The following is a 21,773-nucleotide window of genomic DNA, read 5'->3' as shown; positions in this document are numbered from 1 at the left end:
TCCACAAATTAGTTTTGACTGTACCGTTACAGTATACTCCACTATTTTATATAAGTTCTTATACATAGCAATCAGTACACCTTAGTACCTTACGTGTTGTAGTAAAAAAGAAAGCCGTTTCAAGTTGCATATTTTGAAAACTGTTGAAATTCGATTAGGCGAAACAAGCACATATACTATTATCATTTTATTAAGAGGTAAAATGATAACAAACGTATAATATTATGGTAACATTGAAAAAAAAATAGTACTCAATAAACTTTCATACGTAACATTAACATAAAATAACACGCAACCTTATATACAATCGATATACTATGTAGCTATGTATTTAAAGTACAGTGAGTATATATAATTGAAATGATAAATATGTAATACTATAAACATTATAAATACAATTCACCATTTGTTTTTAAATTTCCAAGAGTTTTAAATAAAATAATTATTGATTTGACAAAATCACTATTCACTGTCTCAGAATAGGTAGCACACGCACACCACATTCAACGATAATTAATAATTTAATGTCTCTGTATGCATCGTTAGTGGCACCCTCTTACAGATAAGCACATTTTCACTATCTCGCCGAATCCATGGACATGAGAAGGAGACAAGGTTGTGATCTCATAATAATAATACAAACCTATTCTTAGTCAAATATAAATATGTAATGTAAATATTATTTTGATGTAACATTATAATCGTATTACTATATTCAGTAAATATCTGTAAATGTAGTCAATAATTATAAACTGTTCTTACTCTAAAATTAAATACTTAAAATATATGTACAAAAAGTTACATTTTATATTTTTATGACATCAAATGTCATGGAAAGTGCACTAATAATAATAAAAAAAACAATTATTGATTTGAATTTCAACCATGTACGTTATATTCGGTGTATTGCGTCTGTTATACATACGTATAAAATACGCATAATATACGTATTTGCATTTGTCAGTACTAACTTAGTTTTATTATTTTGAATAAACCTACTATTCTCACAGTATTAAATATAAAAACATTATCTCCCATTTCATAGAATTTTTAATATTTGAAAGTAAGTTAATACTTATATATTATGTATAAAAATAAAATTGGGGCAAGCTGTTAACAGTTTTTTATATACAATAGGTGTGAAGCAAAAAAAAAAAAATAATAATAATAAGAAAATCATTGTGCGAGGTTATTAAAAAAAAAATTATAAATTTTACAAATGTTCATATTTTTTTTCCTGAATATTTTAAAAATTACTAAGAATTTTCAATTTCTACTTTTCAAAATTACAAATAAAATCAAATTTTCTACCAGAAATCTCTACTAAAGTTAATGATCAGAGCATTTTTTCTTCTAAAAAAAATGCTTTCGGGCATAGAAATAAATAAAAAAATATTTCATTGTAAAATCATTACATTCATCCGCTAAGAATCTAAAATATAAGAAACATTATAAAAATGGATAAAATTCATACAATACTTAATAATTTAGTAGGATTTTACTCGTAATAATAAAAATAACAAAGCTATATCTATTATGGACGTTATTTCATCAAGTTGTGCGTAAGTAATTATATGATATTTATACCGTAGATATGACAATACTATACAACTTTCTATAATTGTATATGGCCTTTTCTATGAAATAAAATTCAGTTGGTACAAAATAAAAACAATCTGTATTTATTTTTAAATCATGGATTATATTAAATATTTTGGTTAGAGAAACACAAATGAAAAATAATGAACAAACAAGATATAGAAATTATTGAATGTATTGGAAAATAGTATCTGTTCACTCATAAAGTTTAATTAGTAATAATTATAAATCATTACATTTTTGTTTTAATTTAAATTTAAAACAATGCGTCTCGTTATTTTGTGCGCTATAAGTAATTAGAATACAAAATATAACACGAATTAGCATGATTGAGCGAGTCACCCTTTAGTAACAACCTCCAAACGCTATCCACATAAATTTACGATGATAAATCACGATTCTAATTAAGTTTAAACCTGCGAGAAGGTTTATTAGGTATAAGCTCTAACCATGTTCTTATAAGGGAATATATATTTGAATTGAGCTTTGTATGGAAATAAATGAAGGAATAGATTTTAGTGAATTTTCAAGTCATTAGGTATTGAGTTTGAGTACCTAGTTATACATACTGAATGCATTGAATATTTTTGGGTTTGTTAGACTCCATAATTTGATACCTACTATAGCTACCATCGTACTATATGACTAGAGTAAATAATTCAATTTTATATTAGCACTAAAAAAGCGACCTTTATTATCCCAATAGTGTACATAGGATTATTTTTCGAAAGGGGTTGTGCTAATAATAATTTTTGTGAAACTACCTACTATTGTTACCGGAGAGGGTATATCATAGATATATATTTTCATAAAGGAAGAAATTTCGGGGAGAGTGGGTTGTGACCCCTTTATCCCCCCCACCATTGTGTGCATTATTGATTGTGCCATACTTTACTAAACGCTTGATTGTTATCAAGAAACAGTCTTGTGCAGTATTATTTGTTTTCGAGCTCAGAGGCTATCACATTGATTAATCAATGGAATTGATGAATTGTAGAATGATTGCTCGAATTTATGAATCTGAATTTTGAATTAAATCAGATTCTGTACTCAGTAAGAAAATATCTGATTCGATTGAGAAGACATTTTTCAAAAAATTTACTTAATGTTGTTTTAAAAATAATTAATACATTTAAAAACGGCACTCTGTAGGGAGATCGATCTACAAATATGTTCAATTATTATTTAAGACATTTCGGTATACCTTGTTATATTTAAGAATAATATGCTATGATCATAATTATATTCATGAAAACTGACTGTAATAATAATTTCCTATTTAATTTTGTTTTTGAATTTTAATTAAAAAAAACTATATAATTTTAAAACGTTAATTATATTTTAATATTTTTTATCCACAAAGATTAGAGGAGTCAAATGGAACTTCGGAAAACTACTATATTATACATTCCCAAAATAATTATAAAAAAATAAATACCGATCAATTTTACCCACCGTTCATCAGAATTAAAAAAAAAACCATTGGCATACGTCAACAGTATCAACGTAATCGACCGAAAGACGAGTGCCAAAATAGCGTGAAACTTTTAACTGTTACAATTACGTTAAAATATTTAGAAGCTCTGGCAAGTAGTATAACGGCGGTGTTGAGTGGTGTTATAAGCAAACGAAGAAAAAAATAATGTTTTCCGTTTAGCCTGAATGCGCTAGTTGTGTCTACAATATACAGCGGTGCAGGTGCTGTATCAAAGACAGCTATTCTCTACCGCATCACCGCGTACAAACGATCTCGTTAAAAAAAAAAAAAAAAATACATATATGATTTCGTTCGATGTCGATAAACATCCAATTTACTGTTCGGCGTATTTCCCAGACGTTCAGCGTTTGAAATAAAAAGTCGGTCGGTCGACACTGCAAAACCTCGATTCCGGCGTATATAGATTGGAAATTTACACGGTTTTTTATGTATATGTGTGTGTGTGTGTGTATTTTTATAACCTTTTCGATATATTATTCTAGTTGGACTAAAAAAAGAAAATTTCTAACACAATGTAATACAACACGCGCATGCGTGTCGCATATATAATATAATATCATTAAGCATAATATTATTATTATATCGTACACAAACACAGTCAGGTCGCGCGCGCACTGACTGCAGTTTAACCGACTGACACTGACCGGTATGCCAGGCACACCGGAACGAAATTTTGCGCAGCTAAATCTCGACGACAACAAAGGGTAGAGCACAATAGCCCGTGACTGATGTGTTTCGTTTCGATCTTTACAGCGGACGATTTCGACCGCCGAACTTATATAATACAGTGTGTGAGCAAGAAAACGAACTCCACTGCGGAAACCAAAATTATATAATATTATTATTTCGTATTTTGCTTATTCTTTTGTCTGCCGCCCCGTGCACACGTGTTTGGTATAATACGATGTATGATATAATATATATATATATATACGATGTATATGTATATAATATATTGTATGTGCGATATACTTATATATAACACATAATATAAAAAAAATATTTATCACACAATTTAATTTTCCTATTAACGACGAACACGACGCCATCATGCTTTAACTGCGGTTAGTGCAGAAGTACGAGAAGAACGTGCATGATGCTGTGTGGTGAACGTGTATTATATAGTATGGACCTACTCTAGAACACGACATTAACGCCGGAAATATTTTAACATCTATTTGATTCGTATTATTATTGTTTCAATATTGTACCCAATGGCCAATTTTAAAACAAAATAATAACTACACGCGATTCAAACGTACGTTACCTTATAATATATGATCTGAGACAAACTGGTTTTTAGCGCGGAATGCATTCGATCGGTTACTTACCTAGCATCTTCTCTGCTGCATGCAATTATTAGGGTGCACTGTGCGCGTATACAGCCGTGTGCTTACTATGGTCGTCACTCGGCACATATATTGTTAGAAATAAGTTAATTTTAACTATACAATAATTGTGGCCGCGGCGATTGGTGTAATTGTTCTGGACGAGATATGTGTCACCTATTTGGCTCTATGATAATATCATAAACTGTACAACTGATGAATGTGAACTGTCTACCGCTCGACACACACAGATATACAACGTAATGATATTGCTACAATTATTCACATTTACTATGATACATTTTTCGGTGCGGTTGAAAACCAGTGAAAATGGTTCCGAGTAAATCATGCATACTGCTTACACCATATATACATACCATAACTATATTTTACGGTCGTGTTGTGATAATGTTTTTGGCTGGTATTAAGTATACTGGCTGGTTGTTGCCGAACCGATGAAAATAAATTTCGTCTTTATCGCGTGATGAATCTGCTATTTTTAAGACTTATAAACATATTCACGGTCCATAAATTTCTAGAAAAGCGTTTTGTTATTTATACGACGTTTCCATACAGCTAGCTCGAGCTTCAGACGATTGTTGAAAGTTTCTTGGAGAAAAAAAATATGATAAAAAACATACATTATGCTACGCGGCTTTTATATAAAAAATGTCGATTAGGTTCAAACATTGTTAATACCGATATATGGAGTCGGACTATAGTCCATATTATAGTCGTGTATAGTCTTTTGTGTAGTAATTACAGTCGGACCTAGCTGCATCGTAGTGGTATGATAAATTGTTTTATAATCGTAAAGTCATTAGTACACCGTAAACGCAAAGATTTATGAATGCTGAACACTATTATTCCTGCTAGATTCTTCCAACGCCGGCGGTTTCAACATAGGAACGATATATTATGTACAATTACAAAAAGCTTATTTATTACCCGAATTATTTTACCATATTGCTGTTTTTATTTCAACGTATTGCCGTCTCCTGTCTAGTGTGTGTGTTTATTGAAAATCGGATACTCGTCTCGTTTAAAACACCGACTGAATGGCTCCGAAATCGATTTCAATAAATATAGTTTGCTCCGTTTGGATCGCTATTGTTAGTGCGGGGTGCTTTATATAATTCAGTCGAACGGTTGTTCGCGTTAAACACACTCGGCCGAGTCGATCATTGTCCATTGATAATTAATAATTTATTGTACAACAACAATATTGAATAAGACAATGCGTTTGTTAAGTGTACACCTATATTATATAGAATGTACGCGCCTATACCTAATCATATGATATAAGAGTATTATTAATAGTAAAGAGAAAGATGCGATATCGTTGATGGTGTTTGGTCGTTTACATTTTACAATAGATAATATTATAATATTCGCGCGTTGTAATAATAACACAATAATAATATCGCATGTACCGAAAGCTCTGTCGGACGATTTTCTCGCAGCGTGGTGATGTATTACGAGCGACACGGCCTCACTTGATGAAATTTATAGCACTCGGAAACGGTATAGATTTTGAGAGTGGGTTTTTGCGGGGACAATGAAAAACGGCGTTCGGACCTTTATGTGTGTCGTCCTCCCCTCTTCACCTCACATCGTGCACCGCCACGGCAGCCCACGCCGATCGCCGATTCCGGAGGTCATAAAACCAGGATTTTGTCTCGTGTGTCGTCGAGTGTAAACCAGCGCAGTGGCGGCGGTACACACACACACACACACACACACATATATAATATTATACGTTATAAAATACATGTGTGTTATTGTTATTATATATACATTATGGTGCTCAGGCACGCAGCCCCGACACGTGTCCACGTGAAACATAATATTATGTATGTATATATACATATAGGTATATATCGATGTGCCAGCCGGAATCCAACTTTGTTGTCGGCAAAATATTTTTATGTATAGGCTTGAAAATACCTCTTCTCGGTATTGTTGTGAGTGAAAAATAATAAAACGTCATCCTGAAAAATTGCGTAGCTATGTTATCCGACGTCCTTGTCACCGCCCGCCGTCGCCAATTGTCGGGTCGGCTAATTGCGCGCGTGTGTATACATGCAACTAGGTACCTATATATAATGACAAAAAAAAAGTACGTGCGAGTGAAATGACGAAGTCGAAAAAACGACAATAAGAACGACAATCGTCACAGAAAATAAGTGAAAACAACACATTGTATTATGCCAAATTGAAACGGTTGACCATCACGAGTTATAATCTATTTTGTGTTATAATCAGGATTTGCAACCTTTATTATTATTTCAGTACCGGTATCGGTTCCTATTTTTAAAATATCAGAATTAAGGTTTCGGTTCTGGAAACGATATTTTTTTTTGGTTCCAAGCCCTGATTATGATTGTCTCGGCAACAATCAATAGCAACTACGTACTTATTTAAATCAACTCGTGAACAGTGTCTTAACCGATGAGATATACTACGCGGAACAGACATCGAGGGATAAATATTAATTAAATACTGTTGTATCTGATCGTTTTCTCATTGTGATCCGATCAACTCCCACAACCGGTCCTAAATCTGGTTCCGACATCGTTCAACGCCATTCAATATTTTATAATAATAATATTATAATATTCAGTCAAATAAACACAGTACACACATAATATTATGTCGTGTGCCGCTGATCATTGTGCGCGTGCGCCGAAGTGTACAGCGGTAAAGGCCCGTATCTGCAGTCTAACGGAAACGCTATTTGTCTAGCACTAATGTTCTAGCTATTACACATTATTAAGCACATTGCGGTCCGGGTATGTGTTTGACACCTTACTGCATTGCTGCGTCCGTTGGCCAAAATTAATAATTTTTACGACTCGTCAAGTTGGATATGTTCTTGATATAACCGAGTTGAGTTGTTAATAAATTGATTAGGATGTCATCACAAAAAATAAACGCTTGTCATTTATTTATTTATGAAATTAATTTGTATATCATTGAGTTAATTCAGTATGTAATATGGTATATTATTACTATAACTTATCAGTTCGATGGCTGAAGGCCTAAAAAAGCGTTAACAGTACCTATCACATTAATTTTTAGTTGCAAGATTAAAATAACAATTATTAATAATTTTCAAATTTCAAATTGCTGGTTATTATAGAATGCGAAAGATGAGTCTTTGTTTCTGTACTTAAAAAAAAAATAAGAAGCCATACCGTTAGGTTACGCGTAATAAAAATTGTTGTTGGTTTAATAGTATGACTAATAATTTTTAATATCGTCGTCATAGGACATTTTTTTAGCAAGTTAGAGAACGCTTTTACTTTTTACGCACTTTATACATCATACATTTTCGTAAAATAATGTTCTCGTGTAAAGTGTGTCCGGTCACAGTTTTCCAGGACGGAATCACAATTATAGTAATCGTAATAATAACAATAATAATAATAATAATAATAATAAAAATGATAATAATAATAACAATTGTTTTCAGACTGTGCAGTACATAAAATATATATAAATGTAGTAATGGTCACTACGTATAACGCGTAGTACTACGTCTATAACAGTCGTAGAAAACAAGTCTCGCCAGTTGTGCGAAATTTATATTCTCGTAATAACCGGCCGTGTACACGGTACCGGGTACATGTACTATAAACTTTAACGTACGACATATAACTATAGTACAATAATATAATATACATTATTACAATGTACGAGATCGTAACGGTATAAATGTATAATAATAATATAACCTGTGCGTTGGTAAAAAACAAACCGCGCGTGTGTTCTCGTCGCATTTGGCGTGTCTTCGTGGGCAGTGGTCGTTATCGCATTTTTCGGACAGTAATAATGTATTATAAATCATAGTTAGAATATTGTACTATACTATCGTATTATGCGTCGTCGTGATTCGATCTCGGACATCCTGCTGAGCGCGGTGGCGGCATAATATTACTGGTGCAGCGTTGTTCTGCCGAGTCCGTGTGCATTTTTTCTTTTGCAATTATTTTTGCTGCAGCGCGCTTTAGACAATGAACACGCTTCACCCGCGTGGTTGTATCTTATACATTATTTTTACATTTTTATTTTTCAAAAACCCAATCCTTGTCGTGTAACTTGCGCATAATAATAATAATAATTATGTGAACACATTATTTAAAATTATTATCTGCTGCAGCGACCACCACCGCATTGACATTGAAACCTTACTGCGGGCTTAATTGAGGCAGAGTCTCGAGTATTATGCGTCATTCTTTCGAGTAACCATCAAGCGTTAAAAAATCCAGGCTGAGTGGTTTTTTTTTTTAACAAAAGAAACGTGACGTTTTCAAAATCCGGTCGTGTGTTCAACTTTTGCAGTCTTTCAAGTACATTAATTATAATATATACATATATATATATATGTATATATGTATATATTATATATTGTTCGTTTGCTTCGTCTACAGTGTTCTGTTGGTTTTCATTTTATATCACGTTTTATTTAACGTAATCTACGCAAAAAAGCCCCGGAAATACGTATAATATACTATTTCACATTATATCTTGATACTGAAAAACCCCACCACGTAGGTACATTGCGTTGTCTTTGATAGGTTGGTTTTAAATGTTTTAATATTTATAATGTAATATCCTGATAGTATAGGTATAGATAAGTACAGAATATTGAAAATATATTTGTTTTTTTTTCTTAACGATTTGCAATAAATCGAATATATATGTTCCTAATATCAAACCTGTATTGTACAATATCTGGACGATCGAAAAACTGCGTAGAATATGTAATTCGTATTATAATAAATTTAGAAACAAGCTAGTATAAATTACGAGTATGTGATATTGACTTCTTGATATTATATAATACAATACTTATACGTATAATAATTAATGATGTGTGTTTCAATATTAAATGAAAATATTCTGTTAGATGAGATAATATTTTATCTTAGAAAGTATTGTAACGTTTTTTATTTTTTTAATTTTGTAGATGGTTTAATTAATTAAATGTCAGTACAATTTTTAGCTGGACATAAAAATGGGTTTTGGTATATTTGTTTCTCTTCGTTCGACTGGGTAAAGGATATAGTGTTTGTTGTTGTGAAGTTAAAATTGAATACAGTAATAATGATTAGTCACAATCAAGAAACGATTTTGAGAAGTTTTACAACAGTTATAAGACATAGTTGGACAATGGTTGACATTTTACAATCACATTTTGATCGCAATTGCCGTTAATTTTTCTTTGGCTAATTAATATAGACTAACTATTTAAAAAGTCGAAAAAAAATACTTCTTCATACCACTTAAGTAGTTATATTTTTCCTAGATTTTATTCCCTATACATAGATTGTTTTCTTATTACCTAATCTCAATTCTTACCTTAAAATATGTTTAAAGAAATATGTAATTCAAAAACATCACCATGTATATAACCAATACATATAGTATTATACTGTTTCACTATAGCTATCTAAAATATAAAGTCTTAAGTATATATTAATTTTTCATGTTGTGACGAAATTATTAATAGTTAATTATCATTGGTGTAATATTTTATGTTTAGGTTTGGTTACTTTTATAAAACGTATAATTTATATGGTTCTTAGATTTAAAATATCTTGATGGATTTTATAAGAACTTAAAATAATTAACTCTCATTTTTTATAATCTTAAAAATTTGACAAAACTTCCTATTCAAATTGTAAAAACCTAGGATCGTTTATTAATAACTGTTGAGTTTTAAAATAAAAACGTATGATAATAATTATTATAGTTATGATACTGGTCTGCGTTGGGGTGAGTAGTGGAGCAAAACTCACGTGGTAATACCCTATGTATCTGTATTCTTTATTTCTGTCTGTATATACACATTTTTTTTTTTAGGCTTATGTCACGATTATTTTTCCAGTTTAGATTCGTGACCAGTCGTTGTTTTATATGATTTATATTACCATAATACGAGTACTTCGTTTCAAGGCTGTATGACTTGTTAGTTGTTAATAACAATAATTTTAAATCATAATACTATCTTTCTTTTTGTGTCTAATGCGACAGCAACATATAGTATGATACCGTACACTGAATTTATAGCTATACACAATATTGTATATTTTCATATCACTCTGGTTAAAAATTTACAGACACAATTAATTTAAGTAGCTACTATAGTAATAAACACAAACTTAAACGACTATACTTAAATAACTATTTATTTTGACATCTTAAGTGCGTAGGTGCATTTTTGGAAATACAGTTAAATATGTAAGTACAATATTTCCAATATGTTATTAAATGTATATAATTTAAAAAAAAATCTATATAATTAAATGATAAAATTATATATATATTAAATTACATCAAATCTATAATTATTATTAGAAATAAATTTTCAAAATAAATAATATTTTAAATTAAATTATATATTTTATTTGTATAGTAGTACGATAAAGTTTAAATTACTATTGTGAAAGTGAAATTATAAATAAGATTTATGAATTGAATATGAACTACCATTTTATACTTTAAGACAATTTAAAATCTACTTAAATGTAACCAGAAATTGTACATTTTGAAAGGGCTTGGACCTTGTCGCCAACTTTTATGCACATATATAATTAAGGTTTAATGTATGCTAGCAGGAAATACAGTTTTGAATACTTATGCTCAATAAAAACAAGTCAATGGCATACCTCCTCCCACGAACTGTATAGCCCATTTTAGTCCCCCTTAATATGCCACTGGAATATACTATTCATTGTATTATCTAATATCAATTATGCCTTAATTATCTCAGTGAGGGTAGCTGTCCCGGTAACTCCGTGGTTATGATGTTTTTGGTTTACATGTTTAATCAAATTCGTCTTTTATCATATGAATTATGAGGAAACGCCTATTGAATTAATTATGATTTAGCTTTTGACACGATGATATACAGTAAAATAAGCCATGTACAAGAAATTTAATCTAAAACGCAGTCGCTACTTTTCTTAAACTTGGAGCAAGTCGAGAAAATATAATATAAGTTTGAGTAGGTATTCTGTTTAAGAATTCACTCAGACATACACAAGTTTACTTATTGTATGGAAATAATATGACAAGTTATGTTATGAAATTAATTTTTGCAATAACAATCGAAACTTTTGAAGAAGTTTGCTTTCATGATTTATGTATTATTATTTATTATTAACTATTTGAATGAAATCGTGAAACGAATATAACAATATTCTCCGTTATATTCATTATCTATAGATAAATCATTAAACTAATGTATTAGATAAAAAAAAACCAAACAATTTAAGTATCTAATAATTAAAATAAAACATTTTCATATTAACTTATATTCAAAAAATTCGTATAGTATTATAATGATGTTAAAATAGAGTGTATGGGTAATATATATATATATATATATTTACCGTTTTTAATCAAATATAATTCTTTATTTATACACCTATATATTATTTATTGTTCATATATATTACGTGCACGCTTTAACTTACTACCTTCTTATATGTATATAGAAATGAGGATCTAAATATATGATAAAATTAACTTAACCGAATTCAACTACAGGTTTACCATGTATTAGATGAACAAAGGAACAAAAAATAGATTTGATATTGATATAATTATAATTTAATATTAATAAAGAACACATTTGATGAATTTAAAGTACTTGAAAGGATATTTTTATTGTTTAAGAATACAAAATAATACACTGAATTCATATATTACGTAACTCATTACGCATGACCACAACCGGACGCAAAGAGAATGCTGTTGTTGAGATCCGGCCGATGGTTGATGGGTATCGTTTGAGTCGATGGAATAGCTTGTTTACATAAGGGCATAACAAAATATATTAAAAGATGTCTATATTATAATAAGGTAATTTATGTGACTATATTATATACAATAAGAAATGTATAGTAAGATTCTGATGACACTCATTTTAGCAATTGATTACACAGAGTAGCCACATTACAGTATAATATGCCATATATAGTACAGTTTACAAAGATTGATTATAAACAACGACTCCAAAAAATAATAGAAAAAGTGTATGAACATTATTTCTCGATCTATAAAATGGTATACTTTAAAATAAAATTAATTGGAATTGTATTCACATTTATTTAAATTTATTGTATATAGGTATTAGGTAATAGTATTTATTTAACTATTGAAATATGCATTAGGTATACGACCTGATTTGTAGTTGTAATAAGTATAATTTATAATTTGTGGTGAACCGATGATTTCCATAGCAGTTATAATAATGATGTGTTTATTTGACCGAAACATAATGATATACATATAAATCAAACCAGTAGTAAATTGTAATATATAGTACTGTTATAATATCGGTAGTACGTATTAAGTGGTTCTATACAGTTATATTCAGCAATGCAAAAAACCAAATTGCGCTAAATTGTCTATTTCATAAATTGAACTATTTTCGTGAAATGTGTATATATTGCGTACAATACATGAAATCTTTTTTGCAATTTTTACAATCAATAATTTTGGCTAGCTATGTATGTATGATAACCGGAGTAGTATCGTGTTCACTATGCGAATAACTTTTCTCGGAATGCTTAAATACTTTTCATTTCGGACAAACTGAAATCGTTTTTATTTTTTTTTCATAAGTTTGGACATATCCTTGCAGTCTGTACTGTATTATTTTGTATTATTATGGCATAAACCAATGCAATAGTTGCGTACCTTACAACAACGTAGAAACTAAACACATCATATTATTATTGTGGTTATTAAACTGCATCATTTTAAATTATAATAATATACTTAATTTATCATTGCAAGTTATAACTTCATATACGGGGTTATTCATGTGTCTATAAACATCATTGAAATAGAGGCGTTTAATTTTATTTAACAAGTTCTAAAAACTATAATAATTAAATATGGGCGATAATAAACCTTGAGTAGGTTAGTTGTAGGCAGTGCGTATACACATTTTGTAATAAATATTAAACGCAGTTAAGAAATCCTGATAAAAACGATATAATATTCACGATATGAAAACTTTTCGTGAGATAATAGATGTCTATTTAGTGAATGATTTTAGTAAATGGTCGTAATTTATTATAATATTATTTTTTAAAAGGTAAGATTATATCTTATTGCGATATAATGGAAATCTACTAACAGTAATTTGGGGTCAAAGTTTGACAATATTTTTTTATAGACGGCATTATCACAACCATGACTTGTTCCTACTACAAACACCAACAACAATAGATTTTAGTATTTTAGCATAGTCATCTAGGGGATTAATGTATAAAAAAAAAAACCATATAAATCACCTGATGTCTATAATAAATTAAATGTTTTACGAAAATGTATACATCGTAGATGCACTATAGAAGATTTAATTTTAAAGACAAAATTTAAATAAGAAAAACGTAGATGTATAAAAAAATTACTATGGTTTATTCAAACGATCAAAATAATATTATATCCTATAAATAATTTTAATAATTATATACACGTTTTATATTTACTTCAAAAACGTCATAATTCTAAGATAGTTATTAGCGCAGTGTTATTACTTATTAGTTATTACTTATTGGCCGTCCGAGTAAAATTACTGTGATTACTTAAACACAATATAAAATTAATACATTTATTAATTTGAGTTTTATTTCCTTATTATTTTGGTCGATTAAAAATGTAACTAACAAAGATTGAGCAATGGTTGATTCGTCTTAATAGACGATTATTATTATTTCACATGCGGTTTTGGGATTCATCGTGCAATAAAGTATAAACGGTTCATGTGGCTAAAATGCACTGTACCATGAATTCTGATAAAAACAATACCTTAGAAAAGTTTTTTTTTTTTAACAATTAATCGAGCGATTCTTATTATTTTTTAAAAATAATGTCTTATAAAATTCAAAAGTTTTCTGTACTTTATTTTAATTGAAGCATGATGATAGAATATTCAATAATTTTGTATTATTTTACTGAATAAGAATTATATTTTTTTTCTTTTTAATAAAAACACGTTCCATGCATCGAGTATTATTTATAAATGTTGTTTACGAAATATTTGTAAATAGTTTTTTTAACATTATAATAGTCCATTACGTTTATCGTCAGCTGTGTTCCGCTTGTCATTTTATATTTTTTTCGATGCCAGAATATGTGTCTGTTAATGGTCGTGGTGAAAAATGTATCGTTGGATTTTTTCGATTTAGAAACATCGTAAACGTACTGTAAATATCATACTGAGAAAAACTCATTTTGAAATATCCGAAATCAGATATTCACATCATACGAGTAGTAATAGCGTTTTATTTTACGATGATTTCCATCGTAGCGCCATTGCGTCATAGTTTTTGTAAGCTATCGTTAAAAACAGGCCCATTATCGCGTCTACACTTTTTTTTTATGAACATGTCCAACGCTATTTTTGTATATACAATTATACCGACTTGCTCTACAGATGTGTTAGAATTTTTTTGTCTTTAGGCAACGATAGTTTTTTCCTTCTGTTTAAACATATTTGAACATTTCCCATAAAAAATTATATGCTTAATAGAACGCCACACCCACATGTGATATCTCCGTCTTACATACATACAATATAAAACATTTACCATTTAGTTTAATAGAATCCATTTTATGTTGTTAGTTTAATATTAGATACAATTTATCTACTATCACACTTAAATCTATAAGAATGTTATCCATTTTATTTATATTATCATTGTAAAGTGAATTATAGCTAAGTAAAATATCATAGTTTTAAAATGCTCATAATTCATTTTAAAATTATAATATTAATAGTAGCCCATGAGATAGCCTAGATAATATTCATATCTTATTAAGTTTGATAATAGATAAATTTACTCTAATATCAAAACTAATAACATAAAATTGATTCTGTCGAATGAAAATTTGCTATGTCTTATGTATGTAAGACAGAGACAATACATATGTGGATTTGGCATCCTCTTCAATGCCACATTATAACCATTTCTTTATCTTCCCTGAATAGGAATTTTTAAAATTAAGTGAATTATTTAAAAAAAAAAAACACTAATTGATTTTTAATTTAAAGTTGACATTTTTTTAATTCCACTCTCTTATAGTCGGCTAATCAGCGTGTACGATATAGACACCTCACTGAAGTATGAATATTGTTGGTACCTATTATACTTACATTTTATGAAATTTTTTGTATCCGCTTACTGGTATAGTAATATAGTAGGTATTGGCATTTATAGTGGTTGCCATCACACCAAGCTACAGACACTGAAAAAAATTAAAACTTTTTTTCCGAACCAACCAATGTTAAGACAGTGTAATTTTTCGTGACAAATCGTCATTAGATTCAAACGACGTGGGGTACTCATCAATATTATAGCAGTTTTTGGAGCGTGGTAAAATCGAAAAGTGTCATCGATTTGACTCTACAGATTACCAACGGGCGTGTCACAATATTCAATACGTTTTTGTGTATATGATTGAGTGAGCGATTGAATGTGTGTATGTGTGTAAATGTGGGTTAGGAATCTGCAGTGACTTTGTTTCCTTTCCATTTGATGGCATCAATTTTTTTCCCATTATAACTCTTACAATTTATTATAGTTATAAATTATAGGTAGGTACTTATCTACCCGTAATAGCGTTGGCCGCCCGGGGAATAGGTTTGTTTATTTATTCCAATTCCGTTGTTATCCCTTTATCGCGTCGTTGAATTACACGGTCAATTAAACACATGATAATAATATGATATTATATACATTATAACAACAATACGTCTACTATTATGGGACGGCAGTTAGAACGGTAGTGTTTGTCGTCGTATAATAATATATTTATTTAGGACATTATTGCATGAACTGTTTTTTTTATTTATTTATTTAATTCACTAATCGCTGTACTTTTGTGTCTGCAAACAGAATAATAATAAAATAAAAAAAATCCATTATAACAATATTATTGTATTCCTCGCGAATGGACCATATTATACACACAATGAAGACCACCCGGTGACTTTGCTTGACTGGATGATACACCACTAGTTGTTTATATTATTATTATTAATTTTTGTACATTATTTTTCATTTTATTTGATCTGCAATATACATGTATGACACACACACGCACACATTTACCGTAATTATTTTCTAAAGAACGTTGGATATATTGTTTTAATCCGGCTATCGATGATCAATTAGGACAAGAATTTTGATGCCTAAAAAATCGGAAATAATAAGTTCAAAATCTAAAAAGAACTTTAATTTTAAGTAAAAATGCAATAATTATTTGTTTGAATATGAGAATGCCCGCAGTCAAAAAATTTAAGTATCAAAATTGTCAAAGAATGAAAAAAAAATATTATTTTTAAATTTAATATTCATCAGTCTCATCTAAAACAATTAAAACACATTTCTTATTATAGGACTTATATTATAAAAAAAAATCACTATTTCAAAGTCTCAGTCTTAATCATTATTGTCTTCTAGCCATCTATGAGTGTAGATAATTATAATATAATAATATTAATATTAATATTATGGTAGATGGTAATGCTTGACTAGAAATCGCGAGCGTAAATACCAATTATCCGCATTGCATGGCGTACTCGCAGGATCGTCCGCAAAAGGATGAACCCAAAGTTTGCTAATGGATATTGAAATGGTAGAACGTTTCACGAATACATTACTACAGCTGTAGTTCCGATGTAATGTATTCAGTTATCACTTATTTGGCGAACTCCTATTAACATAGCGGTTAACGCGGTAAACGGGGGCGTTGATAATATTATTACTATGCATAATGTACGTAGATCATCCCAACAACTTGAAGGTGGCGGTAAATTCGATTTCGTTATGCTTAATCCCTTCATCCTTCAAGACGAATTAAGCATCATTTCTTTAAACAACTTTAAAACAATTTTTAAATTCTTAAAATTATCAAAATTATACAACTTAACGTAATTATATTTTACCAGGACGTTATATAATATATTATATGTACCAATATACTATAGGTATATTTCCTATCCCTTTTCTTTTTTATTTTGTTCATAATGTAAAATATAACACTATACATACATTATCCGTTATATTACTATCTTTAATTTTCAAAAGCTAATAATAACTGTTGCTATAATAAAAAGAAATCCTTTCTTCCATATAAAATAGACGTATGAAGTGTGCATGCATGGCATGATGTTAACGAGTTCATGTTTATACACTAGCCCAGGGAATACTACACTAGAGTTGTCCGGTTTTCATCTTACCGTTACCGAGTAGGTGACGTTATAAAACCAGTAAAAGAAGTAGGTGTGTGAAAATTTCAGGTGCAAGCCACCGTGGCTATAGTTGAATTTTATCTACTTCTATTAGTGTATGAATATGCTAAATTAATAATATCAGCGTACATAATATAATAATACAATTTGTTTTCTTCCCTTTTAGGAGTACCTACCATGATAATCAGAAATTGTTGTGTATCGCTATCGATATAAGCATAAATATATTAATATATAGTACCTATATCGTAAAACAATTGGACCTACATTGTTTTTTTGGCTAATGATGGACCCCATAATGTGACTTATTACTCTCCATTTTTACTATACACCATATATCACTACTACGGATATGATTCAGCTAATTTATTGTATAGTGATGAGAAAAAAAATTTAAAATTTACTACACTGAAATGTACGTTGTGAAAAATAACGAATGTTTCATACATTTTTTCTCGATGTTTGTTAGAGTAACGTTAGAGTCCGTTAACTTAACCCATCCATTAAACATAATGATAAATTGTTTTTCAATTAAATAAGCAATACACTTAATCTATTAATAGTAATAAAGAATTGATAATTTTAGAATTTTACATAAATAATTTAGGTCAAACTCAAAATATATCACTCTATCTAGTATATTATTATTAATAATTAAATGTATTATGTAATTATAAATAATTTACCATTTACCACTTACATTTTGTATTCTGAATTATGTCTTCGTTTGTTGAATTTTATTATTTAGTATAATACATATTAGTCTATTAACTTTAAAAAAAATATTTTAAAAACTTTAATGTTTGATTATTTAATTAATGTTTCAGAACATTATGGAAGAATACAATAACTTCATATGCCGGGTGGTTTACTAACTCCTTACGTCGACGAAGATCTATATTATTTGGGCTCATATTCAGCATACTTCTTTTCGTAGTATGTGTACAATACAATGCGTCAAATGATATAGGTATCCAAAACATCCAAAACACTTTAGTGATGTCTGAGTTTGATGCTGACGAACAAGCTTTGAATAAACACCAATCACCTGCGCCAATTTCGGGAATAGTTAGAAAAATGAAAAAAGAAGAAGACATTAATTTCATTGAAGAACTGCAGCAGCCAGCTCGTAAAAGCCGACGAATTCAGATCAATCCCGAACCACAACAATCACTACCGTACGTGCCTCCCCAACGTCTAGTACACATCGATTTCAAAGGAGCACCGCCCAAGCTGCTTTACCTTCAAAAACTTTTCCCATTAATAAAAAGATTCGGTGGAACAGGTCTTTTACTTGAATGGGAAGACATGTTTCCTTGGAGTGGAAATCTGTCTCCAATAGCTGCCGGCAATGCATATTCCAAAGCAGAAATTAGAGAAATATTGAAAATGGCCGCAATTAACGGACTGGAAGTAATCCCCCTAATACAAACGTTCGGTCACGTAGAGTTTGCATTAAAATTACCTGATTTTGCCCATTTGAGAGAAGTCCAAGAGTCGCCACAAGCACTCTGTCCATCGTTTAACGCCTCTATGAAGTTTGTCGAACAAATGGTCGACCAAGTAAATATTTATATTAACAATTATTACATTCAACCCAGAGTATTTTGTAATAAATATAACTTAAATACATATTTATTCGATTTTTTAGATTCTCGAGATTCATGGGAATGTGAACTACTTACATATTGGCTGTGACGAAGTGTTCCATATGGGAGAATGTTTCAGGTGCAGGTCGAAAGCCAGAGAAGACTTGTTCTTATCTCATGTCAAGCAAGTGGCTACGTATGTACGAACAAAATCTCCAAACACAATTCCTATTATATGGGATGACATGTTGAGACATTTACCAGTGGCCACAATGCAATTATACGACATTGGGAAATTAGTGGAGCCGATGGTAAACAGTTTTGGATATTTTTTTAAAAACTACCTTAATTTAACTTAACCTTATATTTTAATTGAATCTTAAATTCAGGTGTGGGTATACGCCGAGGACGTGTATAGATTTGTTATGCAGAATGTTTGGGAAAAATATCAAATTGTTTTCCCGAATGCGTGGACAGCTAGCGCTTTCAAAGGGGCATTTGGTGAAACGTTATACATTCCAAACGTTAAGAGACATTTGGAAAACAATTTGAATTGGTTACAATTGATGTCCAACGAAAATAGTCGGTTTACAGGTGGTTTCAAAGGAATTGTCATAACTGGCTGGCAAAGGTATATTGTTTGTAATATAATTGTATTCATAAATCGCAGGATAAATTTATTTTTTTTATAAGTAATCCATTATATTATGCATTATAAAACTTTATCTTATTATTATTTATTTTAATAGGTATGATCATTTTGCTGTTCTATGCGAGGTATTACCGTCATCCATACCATCGATGGTCGTTAATCTTTTGGCTACTACAAATGGCTACATGAATCAGTCGCTGCAAACCGATTTGAACGAAGGACTCAACTGTGGTATTTTTGGCCACAACAACGAATACGACGGAGATTTTTTAAACTTAAATAATGATCCCCACCTCTGGGACCAGTTCTCGAGATGCACATTTCCCGGAAATACATTTTTTAGGTAATAATTAATTTTACTTGTTTAATTCATAATAGTCTGGAAAATCTCTTTTATAACTAATGCTAACATTTTTGAATTTAATTTTCAGGTTGTTATATAGATTGCATACCATTGAAATAGACTACAACGATTTTATATTAGTGACCAAAAAGAATCGTGGATGGATGACTAGTTACAACGTAGAACATGAATTTTCATCTCCGCTTCGTGTCGATGAACTGATGAATGATCATTCTCGTATATATCGATCGCTTTTATCTATGGTTAGACCTTTTCAGGAATCGATGACTGGGATATTTGATAAATATACCATATCCGAATGGATAGAACAAAGAATTTATCCAATGATTAAAGAACTGGAAAAAATACACAGTGAGGCACGTGAGCTTAAGTCAAAAAAGACATGGCCTAAAAGACCACTACCTATGTTGAAAGAATTATTAAGGATTGGAGTTACTGAACGTGAACTTTCTACACCATCCAATGACGGAACGTAAACATTTGATTTTTATTTGATTGTGTTTGTTATGAACTAGGCGTCAAAAATATATCTTGTAGATAAAAATAATTAATTCTACAAGTTTATTTGAGACCTTAAGACATGGTATAAGTTGACAAAGTTTCAGGGTTATGTGTGAACTGCATTTCAAAAGGGTATTATCATAATATAAGTGATTCTTAGTAAAATGATTGATTAAGTTTGTGCCACCAAGTGTTGGGTTTTGGGCTCTATAGGATATGTGCAATTTAGTAAAACAATAAATTATATTAATAAAAAAAAACCTAATATGTAAATATTTACTGACCAAAATGTATAAATTTAAAATTTAAAAGATGACACAAAACCAGACCAGTTTGTAGTTGGTCCTTGGCCAGGGTGCGCAAAGCTGGAGAGAGTAGACAGTTTAGGAAAATGCTTCAGGAACTAAATGAAGCAATAATACTCGATTGGGGATTCAAATTCATGAGATTTTACATAGTAGCACTCAAAACCACAGAGCCACAGGTCAAAATGGTCCAATAAATCTAATCACAATTCACTACTTTAGTATGATATGTGAGTTGTGCATATGGCTTTTGAAAAATGTGTCAAACATAACTTTATTAATATAAGAACTTACACAATAATCTTGTGCCATGCAATAGTTTTAATTTATCTTCTAAATACTTATTCAATCATCAAGGCTATAAAAAATGTAATTTTTATTTTTATTACATTAAAACTTGTTGAATATTTTGTTCATTTAAAATTAACTTGAATAACTTTTTTTGTGTTACTGCATTAAAAATTTTAATATTATAAATACTTATTGATTTTTCAAATTTTACATTTAAATAATAATTAATTGTATTACTTAAATTTTTTTTTTATTAAAGTTTCTATTGTCTGATTATTTTTTTAAATTTCCTGGTTGATTTATTAATTATTTTTTATATTTTGTTACCTAAATATAACGTGTGAAGAAATAACTAATCTAAATATTA

General features: G+C 29.8%; 1 protein-coding gene across 1 annotated transcript in view; it reads left to right on the top strand.

The window, feature by feature from the left end:
- The window catches only part of LOC113551367 (hexosaminidase D), a 29,008-nt gene extending 7,445 nt beyond the window's left edge, over positions 1-21,563 (top strand). The window contains exons 2-6 of the mRNA XM_026953573.1: positions 18,532-19,267; positions 19,356-19,604; positions 19,683-19,924; positions 20,043-20,288; positions 20,377-21,563. Of these exons, the coding sequence (XP_026809374.1) occupies positions 18,532-19,267; positions 19,356-19,604; positions 19,683-19,924; positions 20,043-20,288; positions 20,377-20,785 (1,882 nt within the window). The 3' untranslated portion in view covers positions 20,786-21,563. The remainder of the gene's footprint in view (positions 1-18,531; positions 19,268-19,355; positions 19,605-19,682; positions 19,925-20,042; positions 20,289-20,376) is intronic.
- Positions 21,564-21,773: the final 210 nt, after the last annotated feature.

The sequence above is a fragment of the Rhopalosiphum maidis genome, chromosome 2 (assembly GCF_003676215.2).
Source record: "Rhopalosiphum maidis isolate BTI-1 chromosome 2, ASM367621v3, whole genome shotgun sequence".
NCBI classification, from domain to species: Eukaryota; Metazoa; Arthropoda; class Insecta; order Hemiptera; family Aphididae; genus Rhopalosiphum; species Rhopalosiphum maidis.
Note: the sequence above shows the minus strand (reverse complement) of the source record. Positions and strands in the feature narration are given on the sequence as shown.